Raw genomic sequence first — 15,911 nt, forward strand, 5'->3', positions numbered from 1 at the left:
TAAGATAGTGTTTAAAAGCAGAAAGACGGGGGCGCCTGGGTGGCTCACTCAGTTGAGTGTCTGACTCCTGATCTCGGCTCAGGTCTTGATCACAGGGTTGTGGGTTTGGGCCCTGTGTTGGGCTCCATGCTGGGCGTGGAGCCTACTTACAAACAAACAAACAAACGAAAAAAAGCCTAACAAGATTTTAAGCATAAGATTCATAAGAGTTAGAGCATAAGGGACATTAGGCGGTATGGGGCATTGATGAAATTTCTGTTACCTGTCACCTCTAGATTGCTGATTCAGAACCAGAATGTGAGGATAAAGAAGGAAATTTGTTTCCATCAGAAGGCTCTTGTACAGTGAGTTTGGAGGTCTCAGTTTAGTTAATATTTGCTAGCTGCCTTTGAGCTAAGCCAGGAATCCCACAGCTGGGGGCTCAGTGAGTTTTTTTCTGAGCTGTCTCACGGGAGACCCCTGGTGGTTAGTAGTTGCTGTGCTAGAACTGAATAGGTATATAATGGCTGGGTTGTCCCAGTAGAGCACGACTCATTAGCCAAGTAGGGGACACAGTGCTACTTATCTCTCTGAAATTGGTTCAAGCATAGTCCACTGTGGACTCTTATCTCACTTTATACAGCATTAATGATTGCACAGCAGCGTGAAAATTATGTGGACTGTATCTTTTATTCTAAGCCATAATTTTTTATAAAGACTATAATGACTTTTATATCTTTTTATATTGTATTACTTTACAATATCTGAATTGGCCTACATAGAAATCTGCAATGCAGTGTTTTTTTTCCCTCCTTCATCTTATAACATTACTTGTTGAATGCTGGATAATGGACAGTAATAGTATGGAGTTATGATGGTTAAAAGATTTATTTTTTTTAAGAGGAAGGAATGAAGAAAGGAAGGAAGGAAGGGAGAGAAGCTTCCAGGATTAAGCTAATACCTTTCAGCAAAGTTTATTTCTCTCAGTACTGAATTTTGAAGGCATATTGAGGGAGGGGAGAGTATCAGAGTATCTGTATACTTTTATATAGTCTTTTCAGGTCTTTTAAGAAATTGCATGAAAATGGTATTAATTCACTGTGGACTAACATGGAATTTGTTTTGTTGCATGGCCTGGTTTGCCGTGGAATTCACAACAGAGAGTAAGTTCCGATCCTTTTTCCTTTTTCTATTTTTTTTAAAAATACATTTGTCTTCTCTAATATGATCAGTCCATTTTTAATAGAAACTTTGGAGGAAATTATGAATTACATATGTGAAATATTTGGTTTTCATTTGTGCCTAGGTTTTCAGTATGTTTTTGGAGACTCTTGTGGATTTTATAATAATTCATAAGGATGACTTGCAGGACTGGCTTTTTGTTCTTCTCACACAATTACTTAAGAAAATGGGAGCAGATTTACTTGGATCTGTGCAAGCAAAAGTTCAGAAGGCTCTAGATGTCACAAGGTGAGATTTTAGAGGCCAGACCACTTTTTCCCCCCAGCTTTTGAGATATAACTGACATACAATGTCATGTAAGTTGGAAGTATATAACGTGACGATTTGACGTGTGTATATTGCTAAATGATTACCACAGCGTTAGTTAATACATCCTTCATCTCACATAATTGCCATTCTTTTGTTGTGGTGGTGGTAAGAACATTACAGATCTATTCTCTTAGCAACTTTCAAGTGTATAATACAGCAGTATTGTTAACTGGAATCATCATTCTGTTCTTTAGATCCCCAGAGCTGCTTCATGGTATAACTGGAAGCTTGTACCACTTAACCAGCATCTCCCCATTTTCCCCTCCCCGTACCCCCTGGCAATTTATGGATTTGGCTTTTGGGAGCAGGCGGTGGCACGGGATTCCACGTATAAGCCAGATCATGCAGTATTTGTCTTTCTCTGTCTGGCTTATTTCACTTAGCATCATGCCCTCGGGGTCCATCCATATTGTCACAGATGGCAGCATTTTCTTCTTTTTGAGACCAAATAATATTCCTTTTTGTTTTTTATCCATTCTTCTGTTGACAGACACTTAGGTGGTTTTATATCTTGGCTATTATAAATAATGCTGCAGCGACCATGAGGTCAGGTATGTCTTTGAGATAGTGGTTTCATTCCCTTTGGATACATACCCAGAAGTGGAGTTACTGGATCATATCATGTTTCTATTTTTAATTTTTTGAGGAACCTGTACTATTTTCTGTAGTGGTTGCACCCACTGACATTCCCACCCAGTGCACAAGGGTTCCCTTTTCTCCCCATCCGCACCAACACTTGTTCTCTCTTGTCTTTTTGATGATAGCCAGGAGGTGTGAGGTGATACCTCGTTGTGGTTTTGATTTGCATTTCCCTAATAGTGATGTTGAGCATTTCATGTATTTGTTGGCCATTTGAATGTCGTCTCTGGGAAAATGTCTCTTCACGTGGGCTAGACCATGTTGATGTTTCAAGGCTCTCATAGGTGGTTTTTTGCCCTTCTCTTTTGTTACCCATGTTTTTGTCATCTGCTTGAATAAGTACTCTCTTCCACAATTTCCACATTCTCTTGTTAACATATTTGTTGAAATGTTCCTGCATTCCATGAGGTGAAATACCCATAACGTCCTTGAGCTGGTATTGTTTTTGTGAACGCGTAAGACAAAAACAAATACAAAGCCTTGCAAATTGATTCTCTTTTCTTTGAAAGACATTTGAGTATTTATTTATATTCTTCTGAAGACCTCAGTATTTTTTTTTTAAAGATTTTATTTATTTATTCAGCAGAGATAGAGACAGCCAGCGAGAGAGGGAACACAAGCAGGGGGAGTGAGAGAGGAAGAAGCAGGCTCATAGCGAAGGAGCCTGATGTGGGGCTCGATCCCATAACGCCGGCATCACGCCATGAGCCGAAGGCAGATGCTTAACCGCTGTGCCACCCACGCGCGCCTGAAGACCTCAGTATTTTTAATACTTCAGCTTCTTACAAGTCACACTAGGAATTTTTCTAGCCACATATGTTGTACCTTTTGTCCAGGTACAATCCCTGTTAGCATTCATTAGCTCAGAGATTGCTGACACAGCAGTTGTCACCCTCTGGCTGTTATGAACAGAGAGAGAAGATCTGAGGAGGCTCAGGGTGTGTGAAAAACTAACTGTGTGCTCTCATTGTTGAGCACCCTCTCTTCTATTTTCTCTGCAGTTGTAGGTCCTTAACATACAAGCACTAGAACTTCAGTGACCTCAGAAGACATTTGGCTGTAATGTCTTCATTATGGTTTGTGGAAGATAGAAGGTTGTGTGTCAGATCAATGGATTTTTAAATGAATAAACAGATGATGACTCCAGAGGAGATAATTACCATCAATATAGTAACTTTTATACGACCCAGTTACTACCCACTGGGCAATTACTGCATATCGTAGGATTTCCAAAATGGAAGGACCCTTCCTCATTTTATTAATGAGGAAAGAGACTTGACTTGCCCGGGTCACACTTTGTGTTAGTGGCAGGCTGGGGGCTGGAATCCAAGACTGCAGGCTGGGCTGTGGGCAGGCGTCGTCTTTCTTCTCCGGCTCCCTCCGCTAACAGTAGCATACGCTACCCTGCCATCACCCCCCATGCATGTGTCTGTTAGATGTCTCTGACTGTGAAACATGCATTTTTTTCCTCTACACTCTGATGCCGACTGTTTTCCTTTGGTCCCTGATCCTGTAGGTCTGTATCATCTGTGCTGCTACTGAATTTTATTACCCAAATAGATCCCTTTCGATTTTCACTGAGCTCAGCGTAATATACTACATTTACAGTAAGCCTTTCAAATGCCATCCCTCCTTTGGTTGAGTAAGTTTAGTGGAATCAGGGAATATACCTACATAACCAGTGTATCAGTCGATTTGTAAAGGTTCAGCTGGGAATTGACTAGAGGGGCGAGGCTGATCCAGCTGATAATAACTGAGTGAAGTAGACGGGAGGGTGATGCGTGGGCTGGGGAGCTGTGGCCATGTTGGCATGTGGGCCCAGTGGTACCAGACTTCTCAAGAAGGGTCAGAAATGTGGATTAAGGCAACACATTTGGGGTTTTTTTTGTTGTTGTTGTTTGTTTGTGTTTTGTTTTGTTTTTTTAATGACAGTCTGAAAGCCAGACAAAACATTTGTGAGCCAGACTTGGCCTAAAGGTCACTTCTTTAATAGAGGTGAATTTATGAATGGCACAACCATTCAGAGTTTTAGGGATGGCAAGAATGTTAAGGTTTTATTCCTAAACTTTGTTGATTAAGGAAAACCCCCTTTTTTTTTTCCTGGATGCCTCTTCCCTTTAAGAATCCTCTTCTGGAGGCGCCTGGGTGGTGCAGTCGTTAAGCGTTTGCCTTCGGCTCAGGGCGTGATCCCGGCATTCTGGGATCGAACCCCACATTGGGCTCCTCCACTAAGAGCCTGCTTCTTCCTCTCCCGCTTCCCCTGCTTGTGTTCCCTCTCTCACTGGCTGTCTCTCTCTCTGTCAAATAAATAAATAAATAAATAAAATCTTAAAAAAAAAAAAAAAAAGAATCCTTTTCTGGGTAGATTCTAAGTCTCTAGAACACATCATCATTCCCATTTCCTCAGCAGCTGAGATGCCTAGCTGTTTAAGCATATTTAGGATCAGTCCATGAGTACGGGGGGTGGGGCGCGGGGTAGGTCTCCATGCTGGCTGTGAGGGGTTCCTGAGGTCTTGGGCCTGATTGCGATCTGCCTGTTTCCTTTCCTTTGGCTGTGCCTAGCCATGGGCACATTTCCAGATTAAACACACCAGTTTATACTTAAGTGGATTCTCCATTCTTCCCTTGCTGCAGAAGAAAAGAGAGGCGTTTTGTGTGTGGTTTTTCGACCTTGTTTCTTTAATTTATAGGGAGTATGAGTCAGAGAGTCCGAAGAAAGCAGTGCATTCACTCAGCCCCGGTTGTAATAGATGTTCGTTTTGCAGTCTTTCCTGTTAGTGTGGAAGGTGTGTCTGCATTTTCCCACGTGGACACCATTCTGCACTTTTAAACTAAGACTAGTAATTGCAGCACTTGAAGAGAGAGAGCACAGACTTTCGCTAGCCAGAAACCCTGAGGGTTACTCAGTTGTGTCGAAGATGTAAAGCGGCTACAGAAATGAGCTCAGAAACAGTCCAGAAGTGGAGCAGGACAGGGGCTCCGAAAGCCCTGGCTTCTGCATATGTATTGTAGCTAGTCTCTTGCTGGGTGTCCCATAGGCACTCTGCTGCGATGACTCCACAGAACAAAGACCATAAGCAATTGCCTAGTGGGACCAAGGAAGACAGTGTGATTACCTTAGCAAGGTCAGCGGCAAGCAGCCCAGTCAGATATAAATTCAGATTTAGGAATTGGAAGTGCTTCTCATGAAGCAGTATTCAGAAAGGTAACTAGAGAGAAGATGAGCATATCCTCTTAGAATGCAGGTAAGAGTCTCTTATTTAGTTTATTGCTTGGTCTTAATTTTTAAAATAGCATAACTCAAAGTAAGTGTAGTGTGTGTTGGGGGACTTGTAGCAAGATTTTCCTGTTTCTGAATTTTCCATATAGTGTGTATTACTCTAATATTTATATAAACTGAAAAGTATAATTAGTAAACAGTCAACTAAGGTCAGGCTTGCTTTTGTATAAATTAGACTCATCTGTAATGGTGTATTTTCATTACCGATATGGTTTTACATTACTTTTTGTAATAAGTCTTTCTTTAAAACTGAGTACTTTCTTTCCTTCTCTTAAACCTAGGGACTCCTTTCCATTTGATCAACAATTTAACATTTTGATGAGATTTATTGTGGATCAAACTCAAACTCCTAACCTCAAGGTTGGTAACTATCTATCATTACAGTTCAACCTCTGGAAGTCAAATTTGCTTAAAATGTACTTTTTTGTTCATGACTCCTATTTGGCTATTATGAATAAATCTGCTGTGAGCATCCTTGTACAACTCTTTGGGAACGTGTTTCCATTTCTCTTGGTTGAGTACCTAGAAGAAAAGTTGTTGGTTTATTGGGTAGGTACGTGCTTAGCTTTATTTTAAACTGCGAAAGTGATTGTACCATATTATATTCCTACCAGCAGTATAACGGACGCACCAGTTCCACCTCCTACCAACATTTGGGTATTGTTACTGTTTTTCATAATATTTAAGCTAGAAGGCTGTGATGTGTTGAGAATAAGGTATCTTATTGGAACGTTTTCAATATTAACATTCTAACACATGAAAATGAATGGTTACATATTTTGGAATACCATAACTGTAACAACAAGACTGAATTTGAGGGAGGGTGTGTGTTGTGTTAATTTGAATTAGGTCATGTAAATCATCTGTTCTTTAATCCTTAACTTTTGTTGGGGTTTTAGGATAGGCCCAATAAATAATAACCCTCTTCTCCAAAGTGCAAGCCAATTGAGGCATCAGTGGAGAAGTCAGGGCAGAACATCAGCTTGATTGCTGAAAATGCCTCCTTGCAAGACATGGCTGAGGATGTGTAAAAAACAAAATAAAGTACTTTGTGGTCAGTGACAGAGCTGGAAATCCCGCAGCCTGCCCACAGGGGCTCATGCCCTGCAGGTGTCTTGCCACATATGTGAGGAGCAGAGCATGCCTTCAGTCTAAAACAGAAGAGGATTGAGCTGTATGCCGCTCTCCCTGTTCCCAGACTTAACCTATCAGTCGTTTCATGCTTTTGTCCCTGGTGGACACCACTCCCTGTGGAAACATAAATCCAGAAGAAAGGAGGGGTCCCCTCAATAAGTATTTACTTTTCTCTGATCAGAATTCCATTCAGAATTCTATTCAAAGTTTCGTAAAATGTACTTAACATTTATAATTATTGGATCTTTCAGGTCAAAGTTGCAATCTTGAAGTACATTGAGTCTCTCGCTCGGCAGATGGACCCAACAGATTTTGTAAACTCTAGTGAGACGAGGCTTGCTGTTTCTAGAATTATAACCTGGACGACAGAACCAAAGAGTTCAGACGTGAGAAAGGTACGTCCAAGAGACCTCAAGTGCAGCTTTAAACACAGACTGTTCTCAGGCATGTGTTAGGAAAAGAAATTTATTTACCTAGAAACTTACAGACCACCCCCACATACCTACATGGGATCCATTCTCACTCCTTTTCTGTGAAAACCAGACTTTGTTCTTGCCCTTATCTTCTCTCTCCAGTCCCACCTCATCCCGGCTTCTGACATCAAAATGAAAATCGGAAATCATGTATGATGGGTTCGTGGTTTCCTTAGGCATCTATCTTGTTCTTTCCAAATGTGAAAGCACTAGTAGTTTAATGTCTCAGAAGGCCATAGGTTTTCCGTATCTTAAGTTGCGTGACGTGTTCTTCGAGGACAGAATTGAAGATCTAAGGCTGCCCGGCCATGAGGTGCCTCAGAGGAAAGTGTGGCTGAACGTTTGCTAGGATATGAATTCCTGAGTTTAAAAAGAGCAAGCAATTTTGGATTATATGCCACACTTGGAACACATTCTCTGTGGCATGGGGGCTGAATGAATAGGGGGTAGAATTCAGATTTTGGGGCCACCTGGACACCAAGGTGTGTGTTTGTTTGTTTGTTTATATCAGTGAAAGAGAAGTCTTGGCTACTTTCTTCAGAAGTGGCACATTGAGGGGCATATAACAAAGTAATATACTGGGACACAGAGTACCAACTGTCTCACTAGGTGTACTCTGCGTCAGGACTGTTACAGAGATTAATTATTACATGTGAAACATTGTGTCAGTTCCTGACAAGTTGTAGGCACGCAACAAGTGTAAGTTCCTGGGTTTGTCTTCCCCTCTGCCTGTCCATGTCCGTCTGTGCTTGAGTTTTACACGCAGCCATTACTCTTTTATGTTATATAGAACCTGAGTAGCTTTATAAAGTACTCTTTACAAGCCGGCTTCCTCAGTTCTGCTTTCAGAGTGAAAATACTTGATTTTGGTTATTTGTGTATGATCACGAGCCGTGCTTTGTTTCTTCTGTGCCATTTAGACTGACCAATGGAGTATTTTGGCCTTGAGCAGAGTTGATAATGTGGACCCCTTGGGTCCAGGCAGGAAGGAAGGAGAGGAGGATTCCAAGCAGTAGCTAGCAGGAGTGGTGTATTTCCAAATGCAAATGAACACTTCGCTCCTCCTCTAATGGAGTTCAAAGACAACAGAAGAATTCTCTGAAAGGTTTCTTTGAAAGGGTCACGGGTCACGTAAGTCCTGTGTCCACACTGTATAGTAATAAACTAAGTTGTCCAAGGTCAAAGGAACAAGGGTAAATCTTACTCAAGGACTCATTCAAAATTATTATCAAAAGAGCATTTCACTGGCAACCTTTAGTTTAGCCATTAAGCCGGTGCCGGATGAGAGAGGAACAGTAGGAGGTGGTTGAATGATTTGGTTGGTATGTAAGTCAAAAACAGATACTTCTGCTGTAATTTTCAAAATCACAAGATTGGCCAATAAATACAGAAACCTTCAGGACAGCTTTCTATCTTCAGTCATAGCACGTAAGTGTGCGTCCATGTGTGTGTCCGTGCGTGTTCGTTTTGTAATTGAAGGTTACTTAAATATTCCCTCCTGTGGGGCTGAAACATACTCTAGACTTACATGTTACCATGATTAGGGCCTGCGTGGGAGCAGCTTACGTTTTCATCATAACGTCCACTTTCTCTGGACGTGCACATTAGAATTGGAACTACCATTTATTTTCCTACCTTTTCTAAACAGGATGTTATAGGAACTTTTTTCCTTGAGTTACTGAGCCTTGGGCTCCAATGCACTCAACTTATTTTAACACTAGCTTAAGTCAAATATGGTTAAGATTAAATTTATTGCTAGAAATCACATGGTTCATTTACTGTTTGATCCTCGACACTTAATTTCAGTCATTTTGGATCATCTAGTGCTGCTTCACAAAGCCTGGTCTCCGTTGGTATTCTGCTTCTGTTCCCTGCTCTCACTTCTTCCCCTTCCCTGTCTTGAGAACTCCTTAACACCTTACCCTCAGACTGAGTTCAAACGCAGGTTCTGGGTCAGTAATCCTGATCTTCAGAAAATTTCGAGGGCGTTGTTACAGCAATAGTTCTCAGTCCTGGCTGCAATCAAAATCAACCTCAATTCCTGGGCTCTACCCCAGGTAATTTGACTTAATTGATACAAAGTGTGAATAGTGTTTTGGGTCTCACTGGCTCTTGGCTGATTTTTAGTGCACAGAGTTGAGACCCATTGTTTTAGACCATTACCCTGGGGTTAAACCTCAAGACATACAGACTGTCGATGTAGTGTTGACCTGGTTGCCACTAATTCTCTTGGTCCCAGCCTACGTCTTCAGGATCTTCAGGAGTAGGGCTGGACTTGCTCCTCCCCAGTGCCTTCCCACCTCCCTATATCCACTCACCCGGTATACTCAGCACCGAGCACAATACCTGTTGGAACACAGTAGACATTTAGTAAATATTTTTAATGACTTAATGAATGACACATGTGCAAAGAGAAGTGCTCTCATTTTAAGTAGCACATCGAAGCCGTCATTTCAAAACCATAGTGTTGAAGGCGCCCTGTTTTGACCTCTGTATTAGTTTTCTGTTGGATACCAAATCACCACAGACTTATTAGCAGCTTGAAACTACACAAATTTATTATGTTGTAATTTCTGAGACATGGTCTCTGGGTCCTCTGCTTTAAGGTCATAACAGACGGAAATCAAGGTGTTGTCTGGGTTTTTGGTCTCATCTGGCTCACTACTGCTCGGCTGAGTTCTGTTCCTTACAGAAGTGGGGGCCGAGGTGCTTGTTTTCTTGCTGCCTGTCGGCAGGGGTGCTCTCAGAGAGGTTACCTGCCACCCCCTGCCTGCCCCATGGCCCTCTCTACAATGTGACAGTTTGCATTTTCAGAGCCAGCAAGAGAATAGTTGGGGGAAAAAAATGTCCCCAGACTTCCAGGATTTGATGAAAAACCTTAATCTACACATCTAAGAGTATTAATTTTTTGCCAACAGTACTTCTGGGGAGTTTGCAGACATTATAATTCATTCTACAGAATCCTACTTGGGAAACTACTTTAAGCTGATAGAACTCTTGATTTGTTAACATTTTTAATATTTATTTTGTTTCCCTTCTCATCTCAGCATTTTGGGGTGTTTGATGTTGGAGAGAGAGGGGTGTTTACATATAAGATGTTTTGAAGAGGAGGGAAGAGGCACAGCCAAAACTAGAACACGAGCCAGTCAGCAGTGGAGCGTGCGTAGGCCCAAACTGATGGGGACTAGCAGGAAAAGCCCCGCCCAGACCTTCATTGGCCCAGTTTATTCCCAAAGTAACCTTGTTGGTGTTAACGTATGGGAGCCCTGAATCGTCGTGTTGGCCATACTATACCTTTCTGAAGGCACTGTGTTTATGTTAAGATAATATAATGTGGGGCGCCCGGATGGCTCAATTAAAATGCATCTGACTCTTGCTTTTGGTTCAGGTTGTGATCTCAGGGTCTTGAGATCGAGCCCCACATTGGATTCTGAGCTGAGCACGGAGTCTGATTGAGGTTCTCTCCCTCTCTCAAATAAATAAGTAAATCTTTTTCTTTTTTCTTTAAAGATAATATTATGTATTGACGGTAGGAAGTAGACCTTCGTTTGACTTTCGCTTCTGACACTCGTTGGTGTGGGATGGCACGATAACCTCTTAATTCCTGTTTGTTCTCTATAAAATGGGAATGATAATCCCTGTCTCAGGCTTCATTGGGAGGAATAATTGCTGTAGAGAAAAACATAGATAAATATGAGTTCATTTACGTTGCAGCCCATGCTCTTACTATTTGTTCAAGGGTGGTTTTGGTTTTGCTGCTGCTATTTGTGGAGCAAATGGAGAACCCAACTTTTTCCAGCATTAGGAAGACTTTTTTTTCCCCCATCAACCAAAGGGAATGTGGTAATGCAGCAGAATTTTTAATGGTATGTTTATATTTCAGGGTTCAGAATCCTTTGGGTTTGCTTATCATATATGATTTTTTGACATTTAGCACCTCCTTTGTCAGATGAGATAGAAGATTTAGCCCCCACACGTTGTTTTGAGGAATGCGGTAATTGAAAGCATGGCAAAGAAACCTAGAAAGTATAAAGATGCTGTTCCCTGGAGCAGGAAGGAGGGTAGAAGCCTTCACAAGTTGAAATTTCTAACTGAAAAAAAATTTTTTATTTTAATTTTTTTAGAGAGAGAGAGAGACTGAGGGAGAGAGAGACAGAGAGGAGGGCAGAGGGAGAGAGAATCTTATGACCCTTGAGATTATGACCTGAGCCAAAATCAAGAGTTGGATGCTTAACCAACTATGCCACCCAGGCGCCCCTCTAACTGAAAAATTTTCAAGTCTGATTATAGGTAGGCAGCATGGCCTAGCCACAAAACTTTTACCATCAGACAGGATTTGAAGCTCAACTTGACTGTGACTGGCTCTTTCAAGAAACGAGTTGACCTTTTTGATCTCATTTTGACCCTTTCATTGCATAAGGCAAGAGTGCTACTACTGCTGGCAAGGATTATGGTTATTACGCACCTAGCAAATGATAGAGGTTTGAAACTGGTCATTACTGTTGTTATTCTTCCTATTCTTAGCTGTTAGGATTATATATACTTAGGTGACTTTGTAAAAGAAGCCAAATACTTTCACAGCTTACAAAGAACCCTGGTTTAAGCACTTGCTTCTTCTCTCATTAAATCCTACCACCTTTCCTGTTTGTCAGTCCCCGCTTCAGCGTAGTCGAGTAGGTGAGGATTTCCCCACTAGGTCAGCTTCCACCTGCTCTGGGCCTGGAGAAGGAAACTTGGAAGAAAATTGTAAACAGGTAGATTTTAAACTATGTACTAATTCAAAAAAAGACACTTCACTGCTTGCCTTTCAGATGATTAATACTGATTACCCTTGTCAAGACACTGAAAAGATTTTGAAGAAACCTAAAATTCGTATAATACTATGTGAGCGTGTGTGTGTATGTGTGTGTGTGTGTGTAAATGTTTGTGTTTTAACGTGTTTTATGATTAACTCCCTGCCCAAAGAAATAGCTTTGTTGAGTATAGACCTCTACCATACTTAGCAGAGTAGTGAAGGAGAGATACTAAATAAGAAATGTCTGAAGGTTTTGAGATACCCTTTCTTTGGTGATTTTCTGAAGCAACTTTAAGGACAATCCGGAGGGAGCAGTAATTATTTAATAAATTAGAAAACTTTTCCTCCCCAAGTTTGAGTTTTCCCCAATTAATACCAGTGGTGAAGCATTTGTCGAAGCTTTCTTAATCTCCTGTCTCAAAGAATTCTTTTCTGCTTTCAAAGCAGTTGATAGCACTGGGAGTTCTTTCCACACAGTGGCAGTGAGATTCGAAGGACCTTTTTCCCCTCACCTACAAAATTCTCCTGTAAGGGTATGAGTGGGGATCCTTCCCTTGTAAGCTGCCATTTGATCTTGGAAGTCAGTGACCCTAGAGTTGTCCATTAGAAAAAGTCAGCAGCAGGGGCGCCTGGGTAGCGCAGTCGTTAAGCCTCTGCCTTCGGCTCAGGGCGTGATCCTGGCGTTCAGGGATCGAGTCCCACATTGGGCTCCTCCGCTGGGAGCCTGCTTCTTCCCCTCCCACTCCCCTGCTGTGTTCTCTCTCTCGCTGGCTGTCACATAAATAAATAAAATCTTTAAAGAAAAAAAAAAAAAGAAAAAGTCAGCAGCAGCCTTGAGTGCTTTGTCTGGCTGTTTACTGGCCCTGCCTCTTGTGAAAGGCAGGAGTTCAGTGATGGGACAAGAGTGGCGTACTCTACTCTTTGATTCATTATTGCACATGAGCTACGCTCCAGGCTTTTTTAAATGAATCTCTCCAATTCTTCCCCATATTTGGAATTACTACGTTAAAGAGAGTGTATTGATGGTAATGATAACTATAACCCAGTTTTCTCCCTTGCTTGGATTCTAGTATTCTGACTTCTCACTAAGAGGGTTGTAGATAAAATATTTTAGGACCATAGCGGTCTCATTCCTTTTAAAACAGTGACATAAAATATTTTTGAAAGAACATATTTAAGTCATACTTTCTATCCATATCTGGAGCTTGGCCATCATTAGAAAGGGTTTTACTTTGAAAACAGCTTTAAACCAAAGCATGTCTTTTGAAGGCTATATAAAATCATTTACATTTTATATTTTGGAAAATGTAAAAATAAATTATATCCATTTATATGTATAAGTCACCGCAAATGTACCATCTTTCCAATTAGCTATATTTTCAAAATTCCCCATCTTCCTGTTTGATTTCTTATCAAAATTCGATGTTAAGGTTATTGAAAGAGAAGTTTCTTTAAAGGGCCAGAAGTTAAAGTCTGCTGCACCTTCTTTTCCCACATGACTAAGAGTCCTTAATAGCAGGTAGCCATGAATTAGCACAATTTCTAAGCAGCCCTCTTGTTCCTAAAAGATCCCACTAATTTTATAATTTGCTTCATGAAAAACTTCAAGTTAGTTTGTGGTGTTGGATATACTGTCATTCTGGGAAGAAATGTGGTTTTTTAAGTAAAGACAGTGGCATATTTCACATAAAAATATACTTCACAAAAATATACATTTTATACTTTTCAAATGTCATTGTCAGTCATTAAAAAATAAGTCCGTAAGCTTTCTTACTAAATTGGTAACATTTTTTCTCCCTGCTAAAACTCAAGTCTGTTTCTTTCTGTCTCTCTGAAGTGCAGCTTTTTCTGCATGTATTTTTTTCCTAACATCTAATAAAATGGTTTTTTAAATGCACAGGTTACCTTGCATGAGTTTTGGAATTTGCTCCTATACAAATATACAGATCATGTTAATATATATTACAGTGGTGGTGAAATAGGTTCCTTCAGATAACTATTTAGAATGTTTCAGTAATGAAATGTAAAAATGTATATTTTAACACAATCAGTAGCTGTGTGTTTTGCCTCTGTTGTGAAAGCACACAGACCACTTGGGATTTAATTTGGATGGAAAGGCTACTAATGACTATATTTGGAGGTCAAGGGAAAAAAGGAAGGATACTTTTGTCCAGTGCTGTGCTTAATAAATGCTTTTGATATGTCTAAAAAAGTAGTTTTTGATGCTGTAAAAGACATTCTACTGATATTTTAAATTTCATAATTAATTTTTATTTTTGGTTAAATACATTTGGGTCTCTGAATTTTCTTTTTTTTTCCTTCTCCAGACAAAAGTAATAGTTTTGCCTTACTGGATCCAGAATTAATTTTAACATTGTGAAAGCATTGAAATATTTTGTGGTATTTCTTTCCAGAGCATTTCTAAGCAAATATATCTTTCGTAATACCCTATATCATGGAAAAAATATATTCAGAATAACTGCAATCCTAAAATTGAGTGTTTTGAACAGATAAATGTATCCTTTCAGTCAGAAGATGTTCATAATGTGTTTTTCTTTCTTCTGACTCTCAGAAATTTCTAGGAAATGCCATTATTTACCTAAGGTTTCTTTTGGCATAGCTTTTCTAAATCAAAACCCTAGGAACTCATTCCTCAGGCATTTTTAAGCCCAAAGTGCCTGCTGCTACTTAATACCATAGAAAGCACATAACTTGCTGGAGAAACCTGAGTTTCATTGGGCTGCTATTGCTTCAGCTAACTGCTTTCCCACCTTGCTGCCAGAGTGATCACCAGCAGCCCTGCAATATATTGTCTCAGTTAATAAAGAAAAGTAGAGCATGTGCCAAAACACAGAAGAGTACGTTTTTAATTTGTACCATAGAAGTCTGGTTTGCTTCCCATGGACTGCCTCCTCACTTCATAGGCGTAACAGTAGGAGTTCTCTGGGTGTATTTAAACTCTTTTTTAGAATTTCTTAGTCCCTCGGAGTAGGCTTGAGGAAAAGTGGTTGCTCAGATAACCCGTTGGCAGCTCATGGAGAACCTCTTCTCTCCAGGACGCACCTGGAGCCCTGTCCGGTTCCGACTCAGTAGAGTGAACCATCGCCCACCTTTTCATGTTCTTGGATTGCTTTATTTACGGATTTACCAGCTTTGTGCCTAGTGCTGGACAACACAGGAAAAGTCATTTATTACGAGCATGCTGTGGAAATCCAAGGCCAGGGTGTGAAGATGAAACTGGGGTGTATTTTCCAGATTGAAGTCAGGCTCTTTATAATTGATTATCTTATTCTCTCCAGATGCCTTTTGTTAGTGTTTTTATGACAAAGGCGTCCTCTTTGTTTATTTATTTATTTATTTATTTTATTCATACAAAAACATTTTTGTAAAATAATTTTAATGAAAGTTTTGACCAAAAGATGCTATTGTCCATTACATGAATTAATAAGTGCTCTTTTTCCAGGCAGCACAAATTGTGCTGATCTCTCTGTTTGAATTGAACACTCCTGAATTTACCATGTTACTTGGTGCCTTGCCAAAAACATTCCAGGATGGTGCCACCAAACTCCTGCATAACCACCTCAAGAACGCTAGTAACACCAGTGTGGTGAGTGCTCGGTCACAGTTGGTACCCCTGTACCGATCATGACCTCTGCGAATCCCTGGGCTAGACGTGCTGTAATAGAATGGCCGGCTTTCTTGTTCCCTCTTAGTAGGTTGGGGCATCTGGAGGGTGGGGGCCGTGTCTGATCCTGCCATATTCCCAATGAATGAGTGAACTTAGTATTTAAATATGGCCTTTTTCTTATGTGAGATTGTTCAGTTAAATTTTTACTTGGTCACTTAGTCCTTTATTCACTGAGTGACTTACTTTCTTCATATGTAAAGATAGAAGTGCTCAGTTTGTGTCTGTTACTCTAACACAGCTGACATCAGTCATTCAGTTTCCGGAATCCCTATGCGACAGTTACCCATTTTGGGTGTATGTGCACTTAAAGTTGGCCTTAATGATTCTTTTAAAAAAAAAAAAAAGTCACCCCAATTGCACCAGTTTTGCCCT

At 40.5% G+C, this 15,911-nt stretch overlaps 1 protein-coding gene across 24 annotated transcripts in view; it reads left to right on the forward strand.

Annotated features, from left to right (window-relative positions):
• CLASP1 (cytoplasmic linker associated protein 1) overlaps positions 1-15,911 on the forward strand; it is a 267,594-nt gene that overhangs the window by 204,284 nt on the left and 47,399 nt on the right. For 15 of the 24 annotated variants that reach the window (XM_087854114.1, XM_087854590.1, XM_087854040.1 and 12 more), the window contains 5 exons: positions 1,286-1,449; positions 5,731-5,809; positions 6,835-6,978; positions 11,709-11,810; positions 15,315-15,458. In XM_087854114.1, coding sequence (XP_087710240.1) covers positions 1,286-1,449; positions 5,731-5,809; positions 6,835-6,978; positions 11,709-11,810; positions 15,315-15,458 — 633 coding nt within the window. The remainder of the gene's footprint in view (positions 1-1,285; positions 1,450-5,730; positions 5,810-6,834; positions 6,979-11,708; positions 11,811-15,314; positions 15,459-15,911) is intronic. The other 9 variants (XM_087854321.1, XM_087854377.1, XM_087854555.1 and 6 more) reach the window with 1 other exon arrangement.

This window comes from Ursus americanus, chromosome 1, assembly GCF_024610735.1.
Source record: "Ursus americanus isolate L20-20 chromosome 1, mUrsAme1.1.p, whole genome shotgun sequence".
Taxonomy (NCBI): Eukaryota; Metazoa; Chordata; class Mammalia; order Carnivora; family Ursidae; genus Ursus; species Ursus americanus.